This window comes from Furipterus horrens, unplaced genomic scaffold (genome assembly GCF_987537825.1).
Source record: "Furipterus horrens unplaced genomic scaffold, mFurHor1.1.pri manual_scaffold_1, whole genome shotgun sequence".
NCBI lineage: Eukaryota > Metazoa > Chordata > Mammalia > Chiroptera > Furipteridae > Furipterus > Furipterus horrens.
In genome coordinates this window covers 57729089-57744221 of record NW_028327171.1, presented here as the reverse complement: position 1 = coordinate 57744221, position 15133 = coordinate 57729089, and the positions used below count along the sequence as shown (strand labels likewise).

The following is a 15133-nucleotide window of genomic DNA, read 5'->3' as shown; positions in this document are numbered from 1 at the left end:
TTTCACTTTTTGGACATAAGTAAGGATCTTTTAGAAGTCCTTTTTATACTTTCATTCACATTTTTAGTTACTTTTGTAGTCTTTTAAAGAAATATTGAAAATCAGCAGTGTACTTAGAAAAAGTTTTGGGAAGAAATTTCTCTATTTTATTTTAGTATTTTGGACTAAGTGCATGTATGTTAAATTAACTTTATTGTTTTATGTGTCATGCTAAGTCCAGAACACATAATTGTGTGATCATTAAAAAAACTAGTTACATAGATTTTTTTTTTTTTTCTTTTTAGGAAGATCATTGCTCCTCTTGTAACTCGCCATGGAAAACTGTGGTCCAACTTCTGGGGAGCACTTAGTCCTGATGGATACTATGCTCGATCTGAAGATTATGTGGATATTGTTCAAGGGAATAGAGTGTAAGTTACTTAATTTAATCTTTTAATATAAAATGCCATGATCTAGAGATGGGGTCTTACTAGCATTACTGGGATTTTTTTTTTTTACTATTTTTTTTTTCAATCTTACCCAAGGGTATGTTTATTGATTTGAGGGAGGGAGGGAGGCAGGGAGGGGGAGAGAGAGAGAGAGAGCGACATTAATGTGAGAGAAACATTGATCAGTTGCCTCCCATACATGCCCTGACCAGGGATTGAACCTAAAACCTAGGCATGTGCCCTTACCTGGAATCAAATCCCACAGCCTTTTAGTGTAGGAGACAGTGCTCCAACCAACTGAGCCAGCCAGCCAGGTCATCTTTTTTTATGTTTAATGGAAATTTGAAAACTGGGGACTACTTGGGATCCTGAAATACTTGTGTAAACTAGTATTTTACAAAATACGTTTTATTTAAAATTCTATATCTTCAAAGGAACCAACTCACTGTTATGGGAAATACTAAAAGATGATATATGGTTACCATGGGTAGCAATCTTATGATCAATTACTAACAGAGTAATTATTCTTTAGTTAAAAGTTTGTAAAGCAAATTTAGCTAATTTATTTAATAACCAGAATGGAGGTTGTTTTGATAGCTTTTGAAACTTATAAATCAATGCTGTGCATCAAAATCTCCCAACATTTTCTATTGCAAAGCTTTTTCTGTGTAAAGTAGAAAATATTCTCCTTTAAATACCAATTTCCTTACCAATATATGATTTCAGTTTCTGGAATTAGAAAAGAATATACTTGTTACAAAGTGTGTGCATGATTGATATTTATTTCAAAGGCAATAGTTGGCATTTTTTAAACTAGAAAATAATGACATTTGAAGTAGTATTTTTTTAGTAAGGTAATATTATGGAAAACTGTCATTCTTTTTTTTTTTTTTGTATGCACAACAGACCAGAGTGAAGGAGATATTAAGTGCTTTACCTAGTTTCTCAAATACATCAGCCCAATTAAAAAAGGGAAAACATTCCTTCATTACTAAAATATGTGCCCTTAAATTTAGAAAAAAAATCACACACTTCTTGTTCTACAGTTTAATAAAAAGATGTTTTATTTGTGAAAATAAAAATAGGTGTGCAAATAGTAATAGTAAATTTGAGTGATACAAATATGATAAAGGCTTTTGTTAGCTACAATGGAGAAACATGATAGCTGAGAAAACACTATAAAGATTGTATTCTATTGTTTCAAAGTACTTATATTGTCTCAGGGATTATTTGTATAGACCATATGCCTGATATTGACTGTGGCTATAGTAGAAATAAGGGTTCACAGAAGTAGAATAGGGAGTTCATGTTTTATTTAAGTTGCTGTAGGCACTGGTGACTTTCTGTCTTAACTCTTACTATTGTCTAAGGTGTGAGGGTAAGAATAAAGTAGAGATTTTTGATCTAAGTAATACAAGAATAGACTTCATGTATGAAAACTACATAAAGGAATGACATCTTATGACCTGTATGTTTTCTTTCAAAATTGAAAGACTGTACATTCTGCCAGTGATTAATTTCTTTTTTAAATTATATTTTATTGCTTATGCTATTATGTGATTAATTTCTCAATTCAGATGACACAATACGTATTTTTTATAACCACTTCTCACGAGGCTCATCTAGTAAGACAAAATGGTATTATGTTCTTGTTAATACGTACATTTTTTTGTCAAGATCTTCCCTTTCTCTTCTCTAAAAACTACAAGCATATATATTCCTTCAGGCGAATCATTTCCTATACTGTTCTTAGGAAGTGAGTCATGTTCAGAGTAAGGAGATGGATGGATCTGAGGGAAGAAGGAAGGACAAAATAATGTACTTCGTATGTTCTTGTGATTATATTTCTTTTTATCTTCCTCATTTTACAAAAATTTGAGATGGCTTAATGAATTTCAAGAGAATATGTTTTAGGAGAATTTTAGGCTATATTCAGTGGTGTGCTGGTAAATGTCTAACAGCTGGTTTGGGGGGTTGGAGGGCGTCCTGATTTGTAGTGTTTGTCAATTTCTATGGTGTAAATACTTCTACCATGGCTGATTTCAGGCTTCTAATGTGAAGTCACAGAGCATAGACTTGGGAAGTGAAATTACAAGCAAGCTCTGGGGAGCCAGTGTATGTTATTATTTTAGTTTATCAAACTGCTTAATCTTAAATGGAAATACCTTCTGTACAACAGAATATTATACTCTAACTGTAACAACTAAGTGAGGGGTGACAGTCAAAACGTCAAACAGATATCAACTTTAAAATAAAATAAAGTTTATTTAGGGAGATAGTGAATTATCTCATAAAAATGTAGTGTGTACCAGATAATCTCATATATATAATATGTATGTGTGTATATATGTCAGGTATCATTGTGTTTGCATTTCCATGTAATAGGATTCAGTGATATATATATACACACATAAATTATATATCTACTATAATTTAAAGCATAAAAGGCATTTATTTTTAAAACAAAAATAAAACTTCAAATATTTTGTATTTGTGGTATTTTGGAATGTCTTCTCTTTACTTTCAGAGGTATATGGAATGTCCCATACATGGCTAATGTATACTTAATTAAAGGAAAGACTCTTCGATCAGAGATGAATGAAAGGAACTATTTTGTTCGTGATAGACTGGATCCTGACATGGCTCTTTGCCGAAATGCTAGAGAAATGGTAGGGATGTGATGATGGCTTGCTTGATGGTCTCAGAAAATGGCTTGCTTTCCCAGTTGATGTGTCATTGTCTGTTGATGTTCCTTTTCTTTCTAATTTGTAAATATTAGCCAATTTTTTTGGTTCTGTGTTGAAAAATTGGAAGTAATTATGGAAAATAATTTGTGAATATTTACCTATGAAACATTTGAAAAATTAGGTTGGTAATTAGGCTAACTCATAAACAAGAGTGAGGTTCAATAGTAAATATGAATTTGTTACAAATAAGCTTTTCATTTTTAAGAATTCATCTTTACTTCCATTTGAAATTCTATATTGAAAACTGGACCTAATTAAAACTAATTAGATAGAGCCTGGGTAAAGTGATCTTTTACACAGTCAAGAAAATTTTACTCTGAAAATCGATGTCCATACTTTATCATCAATATCTTCACACTCCTTACTTCCAAAGTGGGAGAGGGATTAAGGAATGTAGTATATTTAATCTATCCAAAAAATGATGATATATTGCTATTCTACAAACCTACTTTAATTATATAACTTCAATGACTGTAGAAAGTAATTTTTTTCAAAATGTATAAATACCTTTTAAAATGTATTTATACGATTTTCTGTTTTAGAAAGGATTGAATTATTCTATTCAAATTTGTGTAAGCAAATGTAATTTTGGGAAAATCAGAAAAGTTGGCAAGTATTTTTTTATCAGTTTAATAGGCATGTGTTGTTTGAATATGTTCGTTTCTCCTACAAACCTATGTGCATTGTTATATTGAATATCCTCAGTCGCTGTAATTATAATTTGTGCTCATGTTTGGCTGATTTGACTCAACAGCGCATCCTGGAATGGCCTCTCTTACACATTTTTTTCTTACATAATTTTTTCTTTGTCTTGATTTTGTGTCTACTGGAAATTCTGTGGAATGAGCTTGGATTTATGTTTCATCAAAAAAAAAAATGCTGGAGTGGTTTCTTTGCGTGCACTATAAGCTTTGCTTGTTCTGCATGTTTTCTATGAAGGACATTTCAGAATGTCAGCTTTTCACCAAGGGCTGCTATTTTATTTACCTGAGAGTACCTGAGAGAGTGGGTGTGCAGGTCAACTTACCCAATGCTTCTCTTCATTTTAGACGTTACAAAGGGAAAAAGACTCCCCTACTCCGGAAACATTCCAAATGCTCAGCCCCCCAAAGGTGTTATTTTTATTTATTTTTATTTGTTTTTGTTTAATTAATATAAGATATTGTATATTGACTAACAGTAACATTTTTTTAAATCTTTCCATTTAGCTCGGTAAACTTTTGGTATTCATTGGTTCTGAATCTGCATATGTGCTTGTAAGCTTTGTGTATTGTGGGTGGGGATTGTGTGATGTTCAACTGTCAGTTCCTTGTGCTGATTTACATTTTATGGTTGACAGATGAGGAAATGAAACCTAAATAAATCCCTTTCACTAGTTTTTGGTTTTTTAAGGGAGAGAAGAGGTAGGAATATGTATAAAGTACATCTTGATAAAAATGAGATTTGGGCATTTTTCATGAATTCTATTTTATTATTAATAACTAACCCTTTTACCATTAAAACAGGTGCAAAATGAAATGACTTAATTTAGTGGTGTTGCCACATTTATTTGTTTTTGGGACAGGGATATAAGACTGATTTTCTTTAACTGCCTTATAATGTTTGAGTAATATCTGTGTTCGGTTTTAAATATTAGGACAATAAAAGAATAAAATAGACGGATGAAATAATATTGACATTTCAATTCTTGTTCAAAAATGTGATGTCTTCTTTGAAAGGGAAAGAAGCCAAAAGAGGTACAATTCATTGAACTTTGGTGTTTCAAAAACACTTCTGCTTTCAAACAGGAATTTTTTTCCTTATGTCTACATCTAGGATCCATGAGAAAGGGACACAGACAGTCCGTTCTGCCTCTTCTGTTTTTCAGTTGAGTGCCAGTGCTAGCAATCAGTTTGTGTGGTGGCTTTATTCATAATGAATCAAAATTTCATTTCTCTCATTTTTCATGCATGTTTTATATGAAAAATAAAATGCATGTTCATGAATGAAAATATAGAAGTTGAAGTTAATATTTTTTCTATGGTGAACTGTGTATTTTGTACTTTATTCTGAGATTGTTAATACTCTTATTTTTTTGACATATAGGGTGTATTTATGTACATTTCTAATAGACATGAATTTGGAAGACTATTATCAACTGCTAATTACAATACTTCCCATTATAACAATGACCTCTGGCAGATTTTTGAAAATCCTGTGGTATGTATTTCATATTCAACTTTATTTATTAGTTATTTTTCTGTAACTCTAAATGGATGAAAATAAATTGGGTTAATAATATGAAAATGTGGTAAAAGGCTTTAAACTTTTAAAAATTATATCACTTTTTAAAAGCTGTAATTAATTATATTTTATGTTCTTTAGAGTAGAATGAAAGCTGACTGAGAACTTATTTTTTTATTTTTATTAAGACATATATTAGGTCTGGGGTAGAGAATTAGCAGTTTTAAAAAATTTCTCTCTCAGTATTTCTAGTTATGTATTGAAAAGCACCACCAAATTTTTTATTTTTTTATTTTTGGTTTTTCAATTACAGTTGTCCCATTTTCCCCCATTTCTCTCCACAACCCAGCCCACCCCATCTCCCGCAATCATATCCCTCCCCGTTGTCCATGTCCATGAGTCATTTATACACGTTCCTTGACTAAACCCTTCCCTTACTTATCCCCCTTCTCTCCCTCCCCCCTTCCCCCTATTGACTGCTATTCTGCTCTTTGTTCTATTTAGTTCCTTTGTTTGTGTTGTTCTTTAGTTCCTGTATTAGGTGGTATCATATGGTATTTTTCTTTCTTTGCCTGGCTTATTTCACTAAGCAAAATTCTCTCTAGTTCCATCCATGTTGTTGCAAATGGCAGGAGTTCCTCTTTCTTTCTGCTACATAGAACTCCATTGTGTAAATGTACCACAGTTTTTTGATCCACTCATCTACAGATGGGCACTTAGGTTGTTTCCAGCACTTAGCTATTGTAAACAGTGCTGCAATGAACATAGGGGCGATATAATAAGTGAATTTGGCAAAATAGCAGGGTACAAAATAAATGTACAGAAATCTAAGGCATTTCTGTACACCAACAATAAAATATCAGAGACAGAGACAAAAAAGAAAATACCATTTACTATAGCAACAAGAAAAATAAAGTACCTAGGAGTAAACTTAACCAAAGAGATAAAAGACCTGTACTCTGAAAATTACATAACATTGAAGAAATTAAGGAAGATACAAATAAATGGAAGCAAATAACATGTTCTTGGATTGGAAGAATCAACATCATCAACTACCCAAAGCAATTTACAGATTCAATGCAATCCCTATTAAAATACCAATGACATATTTCACAGACCTAGAACAAACACTCCATAAATTCATATGGAACCAAAAAAGACCCCAAATAACAAAAGCAATCTTGAGACAGAAGAACACAGCAGGAGGAATCACAACACCAGATATCAAACAATACTACAAAGCCACTGTAATCAAAACAGTCTGGTACTGGCATAAGAACAGACATATAGATCAGTGGAACAGAATAGAGTCCAGAAATAAAACCAGGCCTCTATGGTCAACTAATCTTTGATAAAGGAGGAAGGAACATAAAATGAAGAGAGAAGAGCCTCTTTAACAAATGGTGCTGGGAGAACTGGATAGGAACTTGCAAAAAAATGAAACTAGACCACCAACTTACACCACACATGAGAATAAACTCAAGATGGATCAAAGACTTAAATGTAAGCCATGACACCATAAAAGTCCTAGAGGAAAACATAGGCAAGCACCACCAAATTTTTAATTTCAGAAGAAATTACAATAGCTGACCATATGACAATATTATATTTTGATTTTCAGGAAGAAAATTTAAGTGTTACTTTGGGAAAATGCATTTTATTTTATCATTTTATTTTTTAATAACAATATTGTGAATATATACCAAAGATAACAAGAGAAAATTGCAGAGTAAGTGGATTCAGCATATAAAGGAAGTCTTAAGTTGAGGAAACTATTTCCTTTTAAAGTCTAAAATCATTTTTTTTACTGAAAGATATAAATCAAACAGGAATTAACTTTCCTTTTCTTTTTTTTTTTGTCTCTTTGGTCAAGTAAGCACATATTCAAGAGAAAATACTTCCTTCAATAATCTTCTTTGTAATACTACTATTTATGGTTTTCCCTTGCCAATAGGAAAAGTTTTAAATTACAAAGACTCAATTCATCTTACCAGAATTCTGTTTATTTTGTAGGAGTCCTTGACATCCGGGAATAGTAAATTGAATGGTCTCTGAATACTCACTCTATTGAATAGAAAAAAAAAATCTTTTGACATTTTTGTATTTTAAAGTACTTTCCATTTTAGCTGCAGATCTTCATCTTTCACAGAAATAGACTTGAGAAGAGACTTTTTTACATGGTGAGGGTAGAATTACATGTTATACTTTAGCAGCAAATTTCTTGATATTTTGAGAAAGAGAATTATTTGATATCTTGCTTACGTAATGTTAGCTTTCTGGAAAAATATCCCAAATTATATCCTGAATTGTAGATGCTTGTGTAAAAACTTAAATCTTGGGAGAGTATGGAATGATAATATCACAAGTAAGTTTGGGACTGCTTTTCTTTCTATAGTTTTACTTTGTTTCTTGTTTTTTGAAATTAGCCTTATGGATATGCCTTGTGGGAGATATACATAGCAAAATATTTAATGATTGTCCCATTATCAGAATATCTAAGAAATCAGTAAGGTCACAGTTTGTTCATTCATATTTGAAAGGTGGTCTAAAATGAAAAATTAATGTAAATTTTTAGAGGCTTTTTTTAACTTTAAAAATTAGTAATGATGCATAAGAAAGATAGAAAGATTCTAGAATGTTATGAATTATTTACTTATAATTTTTCCCCATATTTTGGAATCAGAAAACTAATCAATAATAGGGAATACTGAGATAATATAGTAATTTGATTCTTATAATTATGTACTATAAATGAAATTTATTAAAAAATTTGGAGATAACTTTGCTTCCCTATATCAAAAATAATGTGAGCTATGTATAAGCAGAGATATGCAAAACTAAGAATGGCATATAAATTATCTGAAATCTAGCCTCAAAATGTGTATTTCAGATAAATATTTTTGGTACATATTTTGATTGGGATTATTTTATGTCTGTACCTCAGTTCTTCCCCTTGGTTCCCTATATTTGTACTACATAAGTAGAAAATCAAGATTTTTGTTAAACTGTCTAAATGCTTTTAAGAAGGTATCTTTTGGGATAATAAATCACTTAATATTTTTTATATATACCCTTTAAATAATTGGGGTTTTAAATGAAACACTTGACCCAAGAAAAGGATTCCTTAGCTGATGTTGACAAAGATTTAGATATCCTAGATGTGTGGTGTATGTGTCAGAAATTGGTTAAAGAGAAGAATCAGGTTCATGAATTAGTATAAACAGGACCTATTTTTTGACATGAAGTCATATACCTTAATTTTAGTAACTAAAAGAAGTGAAATGTTAGTAACCCTATGATCATTCTTTGAGAAATATTAAACACTGAAGTGAAAGAAGAAATTTTAAATACATTTTAAAAATTGAAATTATTTTAGAGGAATTCACTATAAAAGTATGACTAAAGTTGATTAATGTGTTAATATTTAGTAATATTTGATGGACTTTGTTATTGTTCAATTTTAAACACATATTTATCTGTATATGTGCATAGGATATAGCATATAAATCTAATCATTATCGATCACTCAAGTTTTAAAATCCTGAGATACAAAACTTCATAAATAAAAATTTTGTGTTTCATAGAAATATAAGATCAAACACAGAATCAGGCAAACATTAAAAAAACATAAACTGTGGTTTCTGAGAACTCCTGTTTTGTCCAAAACAGTCATTTATAAGTTGTTCGAGCAATTTCTAAAATGCATATACTTTATATTTTTATTGAAGTATTTGTAAAAGTATTTGCTCTAATCTGTTCAATTGATTTTTTTTTTTTTTTGGTAGGACTGGAAGGAAAAATATATAAACCGTGATTATTCAAAGATTTTTACTGAAAATATAGTTGAACAGGTTTGTATTAATAATTACTACAAGCCCTGACTGGTGTGGCTTAGTTGATTGGGCGTCGTCCAGAAAAGCTGGTTTGATTTCTGGTCAGGACACATGCGTGTGTTGTAGGTTCAGTTCTAGTCAGGACACATAAAAGAGGCAACTGATCAATGTTTCTTTCTCTTTCTCCCTCCATCCCACTCTTTCTATAAATAACAAATGAATAAAAAATAATTACTATGATGTAGAGTGTTTTGCTATATATTTTCCAAAGGGGCAAATTATTACTGCAATTCTCCTTTAGTGAAGGTGTTGTGAAAGTGGAGAAACTATCCTAATTTAGGTAAAATTCATATGGCTTAATTCCCAGTTTTATAGCCTTAAGGGTCATTTAGCTGTAAAACTGTAAAATCTGGATATGAACAGAAGATTTCAGATGATGGGCTTTTTTTTAAGTGTGCTCCCAATGTCCTAGCTTTCTCAAACCACTAAAAATAAAGAGCCATTGGCAGATCTCTTTCAGTGAAAAATTACCTTTGACAGAAATTGGGCTCCAAGACAGTCTTCTCAGAGGCAGTTTTTACAAAATGAACTGTTTTAGATTAGTATTCCAAACTATTGCTAATAAGGTATAACAGAGAATGTAAGGTGTCTTTCATTCTGAGATACCTTGTTTTATGTACTCTGAGAAAGAAAAAAAAATACTACCAATTAAACTATGACAGTGTTTTTTAGTCATTTAGAATTTTTTTATTTGAAAGACTTATTTTAGACTTCTTAATGCATAGATGTTACATGTCCTAGTGTACTGTATATACAGTAACTTTTCATTTCTGTTGGAAATTATAGTGTAAATCATGTAAAAAGACATTTTAAAAGGCAACTCAGTTCAGCAGATGCAACACCAGCTAAATGCACATATGCATATGCACACACAGACACACAACATGTACACATACAGGGTGAAGACAGAATAAATGTTTGACAAAGCATTGAAACTACATTGTAGTGGCTGCTTGACTATGACTTTAAGACACATGATGATTTCACTGATGTTAAAATGTAAAATAAAGTCTCAGAAAATGTTTAAAAAAACAAAAACTAGTATTGTTTGTAATATAATAATAATGCCAGTAACATGGGACAAATCTCTTAAAAAGGACATCTACATGACATAAATATTGAATATTCTGTCCTATTACTTTTGAAATACTAGTTCTTAGTTAAAAGACACAAAATGTTATTCTTGTAATGGTGATGCCATTCTTTTATAGCCTTGTCCAGATGTCTTTTGGTTTCCGATATTTTCTGAAGAAGCCTGCGATGAGTTGGTGGAAGAAATGGAGCATTATGGTCAGTGGTCTGGAGGGAAACATCATGTAAGTTGTAATTGCACACAGAAAACTAAAATGTGTTTGTGGGTGGTAAGAGGAGTAGACATTTAGAGAACTCAGAGAGGATTTTGTTGTACAATTCTGAGTAGACCCAAAGGAACAGGCTAGCTCCTACTAACTTATTAGTGTTTAACATTTGATCTTTCTGGGCCTCAGTGTCTCATTTATGCAAGTAACTGCACTGAATGGTCCCTAAAAGTCATTGTCCCCAGGCTGGAGATGGTAAGGTAATGTATGTCTTCACTTTGTGATGTTCTTCAAGATGACTTTTTGTTCTAATACTAAGTTTATCTGGTAGATTGTCTAAGCTTTTTTTTTTTTTTTTTTTTTGGTACAAAATGTAAAAAGGAAGAATCTGTTTGAATGCCTTTAGTGTAATTCAGTTTTGCATTTGCATTCAGTGTCAAAGACTTGGCAGGGAGTCTTAGTCTTACTCTCAGTGGTTCAGTGTTTTTCTTTTCCTCAGAGAGCCCACACATGCAGACTCCCTAACAATGCCAAGAATTTAAGTGCAAACTCTTGACTGTTACTGCCTCTGCTTAATTATATTCTTCAGCCAGTTAGCTGAGCAGGGAGAAAAAAGTTCAAAGAATGATGAAGAACTTGAAGTCAGCGGGTTGCAGGCAGAATAATGAGAACCTATCATGGGAGGACTTTGTGTTCCACAAAGTAGATGTGAGAAACAGAGCTGGGAAACCTTGTTTTGGTGGTTGGTAATCCAGCAGATCTCTGCCCATCAGTCAAGCAGCTAAGACTGCCTGAAGGGTAACTGTAAAAAACTCATTTTTTTCAGGGACTTGGGAGGACTTTGGAAATTAATTTTATCTACTTTATAGTCAGACTCCACATACACTTTTGTAAAAAAATAATGTAATTAATAAATGGAGCCACTTTAAAATGAAGATGGAGCTGCCACTCCAGAGCTTTGCACATCTTATTCCTCAAATCTTTAGAGTGTTGAAACAGTGCACAATAACCTTAGACTCCACCTAAGGGCAGCATTGTATCCCAGACAACCATGTGCAATGATAACAAGGAAGGAGATACTGTGGCTACCTGGACTGAAAATTGAAAACATTATTTAGCATTAGCAACACTGTGCTAGCTTATCTGCACCTGTAGAAATGCCTTCCTTCTGTTGATGTAATTGTCCCCCTTCCCTTTTTCATAAATACCCCTTCCTTTTGCCTGTTTATCTGAACACTCTTTGGGTTTCTGCCTGAATCAGTGCTTTCTGAATAGCTGTTCTTCTGGCTCTCAAATAAATACTTGTTGCTTCTTATGTTGGGCTTTTAATTTTGGGTTAGATAAGTGGGTTAGATAAGTAGGTTAGGTAAGTAGGAAGGAGTCTACTGACTGCAATTTCGCTTCATTGATATATTTGCAAAGCCATGTTACTGAAGTTTTTTGATAGTTTTACAGTTAATGCAGATAGTGTGCCATAATTAAACTGTTAGATTTTTGGTCATAATGGTCTTGGGGTTGAAAAAATTCCAAGATAGTATAAATGTGGATTGCTCATGGACCACACTTTATGATGTCATTTATGTTCTTTCTAGGATAGCCGTATATCTGGTGGTTATGAAAATGTCCCAACTGATGATATTCACATGAAGCAAATTGATCTAGAGAATGTTTGGCTTCATTTTATCCGGGAGTTTATTGCACCAGTTACACTGAAAGTCTTTGCAGGCTATTACACGAAGGTAGTTTATTCTCCCGTTACTCCTGCCTACCTACTACTAGTTTTTACAAATATGCTATTTTATGTTTTTATTAATAAGCAAATCCATTTGTTTACCTTATTCTTTAGGGATTTGCATTATTGAATTTTGTGGTAAAATACTCCCCTGATAGACAGCGTTCCCTTCGTCCTCATCATGATGCTTCTACGTTTACTATCAACATTGCACTCAACAATGTGGGAGAAGACTTCCAGGTAATTGTCAGTTTTACTTTTTACATTTCCCAATATGTTATTATAAAAAGGCTTTTACCCTTTTAAAAAATATTCTGCTTTTATGGCATAATTTTAATTTTGCTACTGATAAAAATAATAAGCATAATAGGCTAATACAATTATTTGTTCTATCTCTTTTAGGGAGGTGGATGCAAATTTCTAAGGTACAATTGCTCTATTGAGTCACCCAGAAAGGGCTGGAGCTTCATGCATCCAGGGAGGCTCACTCATCTGCATGAAGGACTTCCTGTTAAAAATGGAACGAGATACATTGCAGTGTCATTTATAGACCCCTAAGTTATTCACTTTCTTTTGAATCATTGTTTCTTTTGGAATGGATGACCGGCATGAACATGTCTGAAGTTGTGCTTGAGAAGATGAGAGGAATATTTAAGTAACTTCAACAGAACAACTTCACTTTGGGCCAAACATTTGAAAAACTTTATAAAAAAATATTTGATATATCCTAATGTCTGCTCTGAGCCTTAAAACACAGATTGAAGAAGAAAAGAAAGAAAAAGTTAAAGTGAATATTTATTTCTTTGCCTTATTGTCTCTGAGAATAATGACAACTTTATGAATTTTTGTTTCAATTGATAAAATATTCAGGTACAAATGTACAAGTGACAAATGAGACTAATGATATTTTCTTATTTAACAAAGCCTGGGAAGCATTTTACTTACCAACATTTAGGTAAAATGGAAATAAATGAAAATTGGCAGTTTTTGAAATGTTGGAAAACTGGAATTCTAACTGAATTTGTGTGCTATTAATGTGTAAGTACTTTTTTGACCTCCTATGTAGGTATGTTTTACAGTAGTTCCTGACGGAATACAAAGAACAGTATTACACAATGTTTTTCCTTAAGAACTTAGTACAAAATACAATGAGCTACATATCCAGTTGAAAACATTTTTGTTTAGATGGTTAGACAGATTTTTTACATTGGTATTAGAAATAAAGTCCTATCTTCATTCGTGAATTTTCCAAGGTAGATTATATTAAGTAGATCTTAGATTTAGAAAAGCTTTCAAACTTTTCTGTTCCTTAAGTATTGACTTAAGGTCATTAAGTGTCCTTAAGTCGAAGAAGGTGGTTGTATTTTTAATTCTAGAAAATTATAAGGATTATTTTTTCTTTGAGATGAGTAGCAGCATTTTATGATTAAAAAAAATTTAAGTACTTGAATTTTATATCAGGAAAATAAGTTGGTGAGCCTCTCTTCCCTTTTTCCCTTTGCCTCCCTCCTTACTCTCTTTTTAGGGAGGGTTATTCACTTTTTTGTCTTCCCAGCATAGTCTCTATTTTATCCTTCTTATTCTTTGTATTAGCTTTTTTAATTCCCACTTTGAAAGTTTCCCTATACAAAAAATGTTGTGCCTTGATTTTCACCATTTCTATCAGTGAGGTTTAAATATTCTTATTGTAGCTACTGTTTTTAATTTATAGGTTAAACTTGAAAAAAGTTCTACATCCTGGTGCCAAAATTCATTTTCTAACACCATGTGTTAGAAAATTATGAAAAATAAAATAATTAAAAATAAGTTTTTGTTGTTCTCTTTATTATTGGTGATTTAGAAGAGAATCAGCCCTAGCTGGGTGGCTCATTTTGTTGGAGTGTTGTCCCATACAGCAAAAGGTTGCAGGTTCAATTCATGATCCGGGCACATACTTGCGATGTGGGTCTGATCATCGGTCTCGGTGCATATGGGAGGCAACCAATGAATGCTTTTCTCTCACATCAGTGCTTGCCTCTCTCTCTTTCATTCCCTTCTTCTCTCTCTAAAATCAACAAACATATCCTCAGGAGGATTTAAAAAAGCAGAAGAGAATTATAATGGAGTTTCCTGAATATCTGGATATTATAGGTTATGATTCTTTTCATTTTGCTTGGTACATTTACTGGTATCATAGCTTAATGAAAACTATTGAGTTATAAATAGAATTAATATTTCAATCTTAAAGTGACTAGAAATTTAACTTATTTTACAAGTAAGGAAATAGAGATATATTTATTATATTATTTATTTTACTCATTATTCTTTTCAATATAAATTTACTTATTCAATGGTGTTTTCCAAGTTTCTACTATGGGCCAGGCAGTGTTATAGGCACTGAGGATGTGATGATGAACAAGATGTTATAATTACTGGGAGACAGACTTAGGAAATAAGGAAGCTGGGTTCTACCTCTTTTCTTCAGTGGCACTTAATACCCAGAGTAAATTCCTACTATCCGACAAGCTGTTGGTAGAGGAGACATCTTAGTAATGATTTGTGATTTATATTTAAGTATACTTCAGAGAAGGTATTCCAAATATGTAGCAGCTGGTATGTCATGAATGCCACCAATTGGAACAGACTCTGGTTATAAAAACAGAGTTCTGCCAGTGCGAGCCAGCTCACTGTCCCTTGTAATCGTTTCAGAGGAATGACATCAACAGAATCCTAGTTCATTTCGGTTGTGGTGGACATGGGTGCTGACCTAGAGCAACTATGTGGACCATGTGCCATGTTTCCAGAAACTGGACTGGGGCAGTCAGCTGAGCTC

General features: G+C 32.4%; 1 protein-coding gene across 2 annotated transcripts in view; it reads left to right on the top strand.

The window, feature by feature from the left end:
- PLOD2 (procollagen-lysine,2-oxoglutarate 5-dioxygenase 2) overlaps window positions 1-14060 on the top strand; it is a 95998-nt gene extending 81938 nt beyond the window's left edge. The window contains exons 12-20 of one of the 2 annotated variants that reach the window (XM_090275653.1): window positions 285-410; window positions 2956-3097; window positions 4225-4287; window positions 5261-5374; window positions 9184-9249; window positions 10503-10607; window positions 12182-12328; window positions 12436-12561; window positions 12724-14060. In XM_090275653.1, coding sequence (XP_090131779.1) covers window positions 285-410; window positions 2956-3097; window positions 4225-4287; window positions 5261-5374; window positions 9184-9249; window positions 10503-10607; window positions 12182-12328; window positions 12436-12561; window positions 12724-12879 — 1045 coding nt within the window. In that variant the 3' untranslated portion in view covers window positions 12880-14060. The remainder of the gene's footprint in view (window positions 1-284; window positions 411-2955; window positions 3098-4224; window positions 4288-5260; window positions 5375-9183; window positions 9250-10502; window positions 10608-12181; window positions 12329-12435; window positions 12562-12723) is intronic. The other variant, XM_090275657.1, reaches the window with a different exon arrangement.
- Window positions 14061-15133: the final 1073 nt, after the last annotated feature.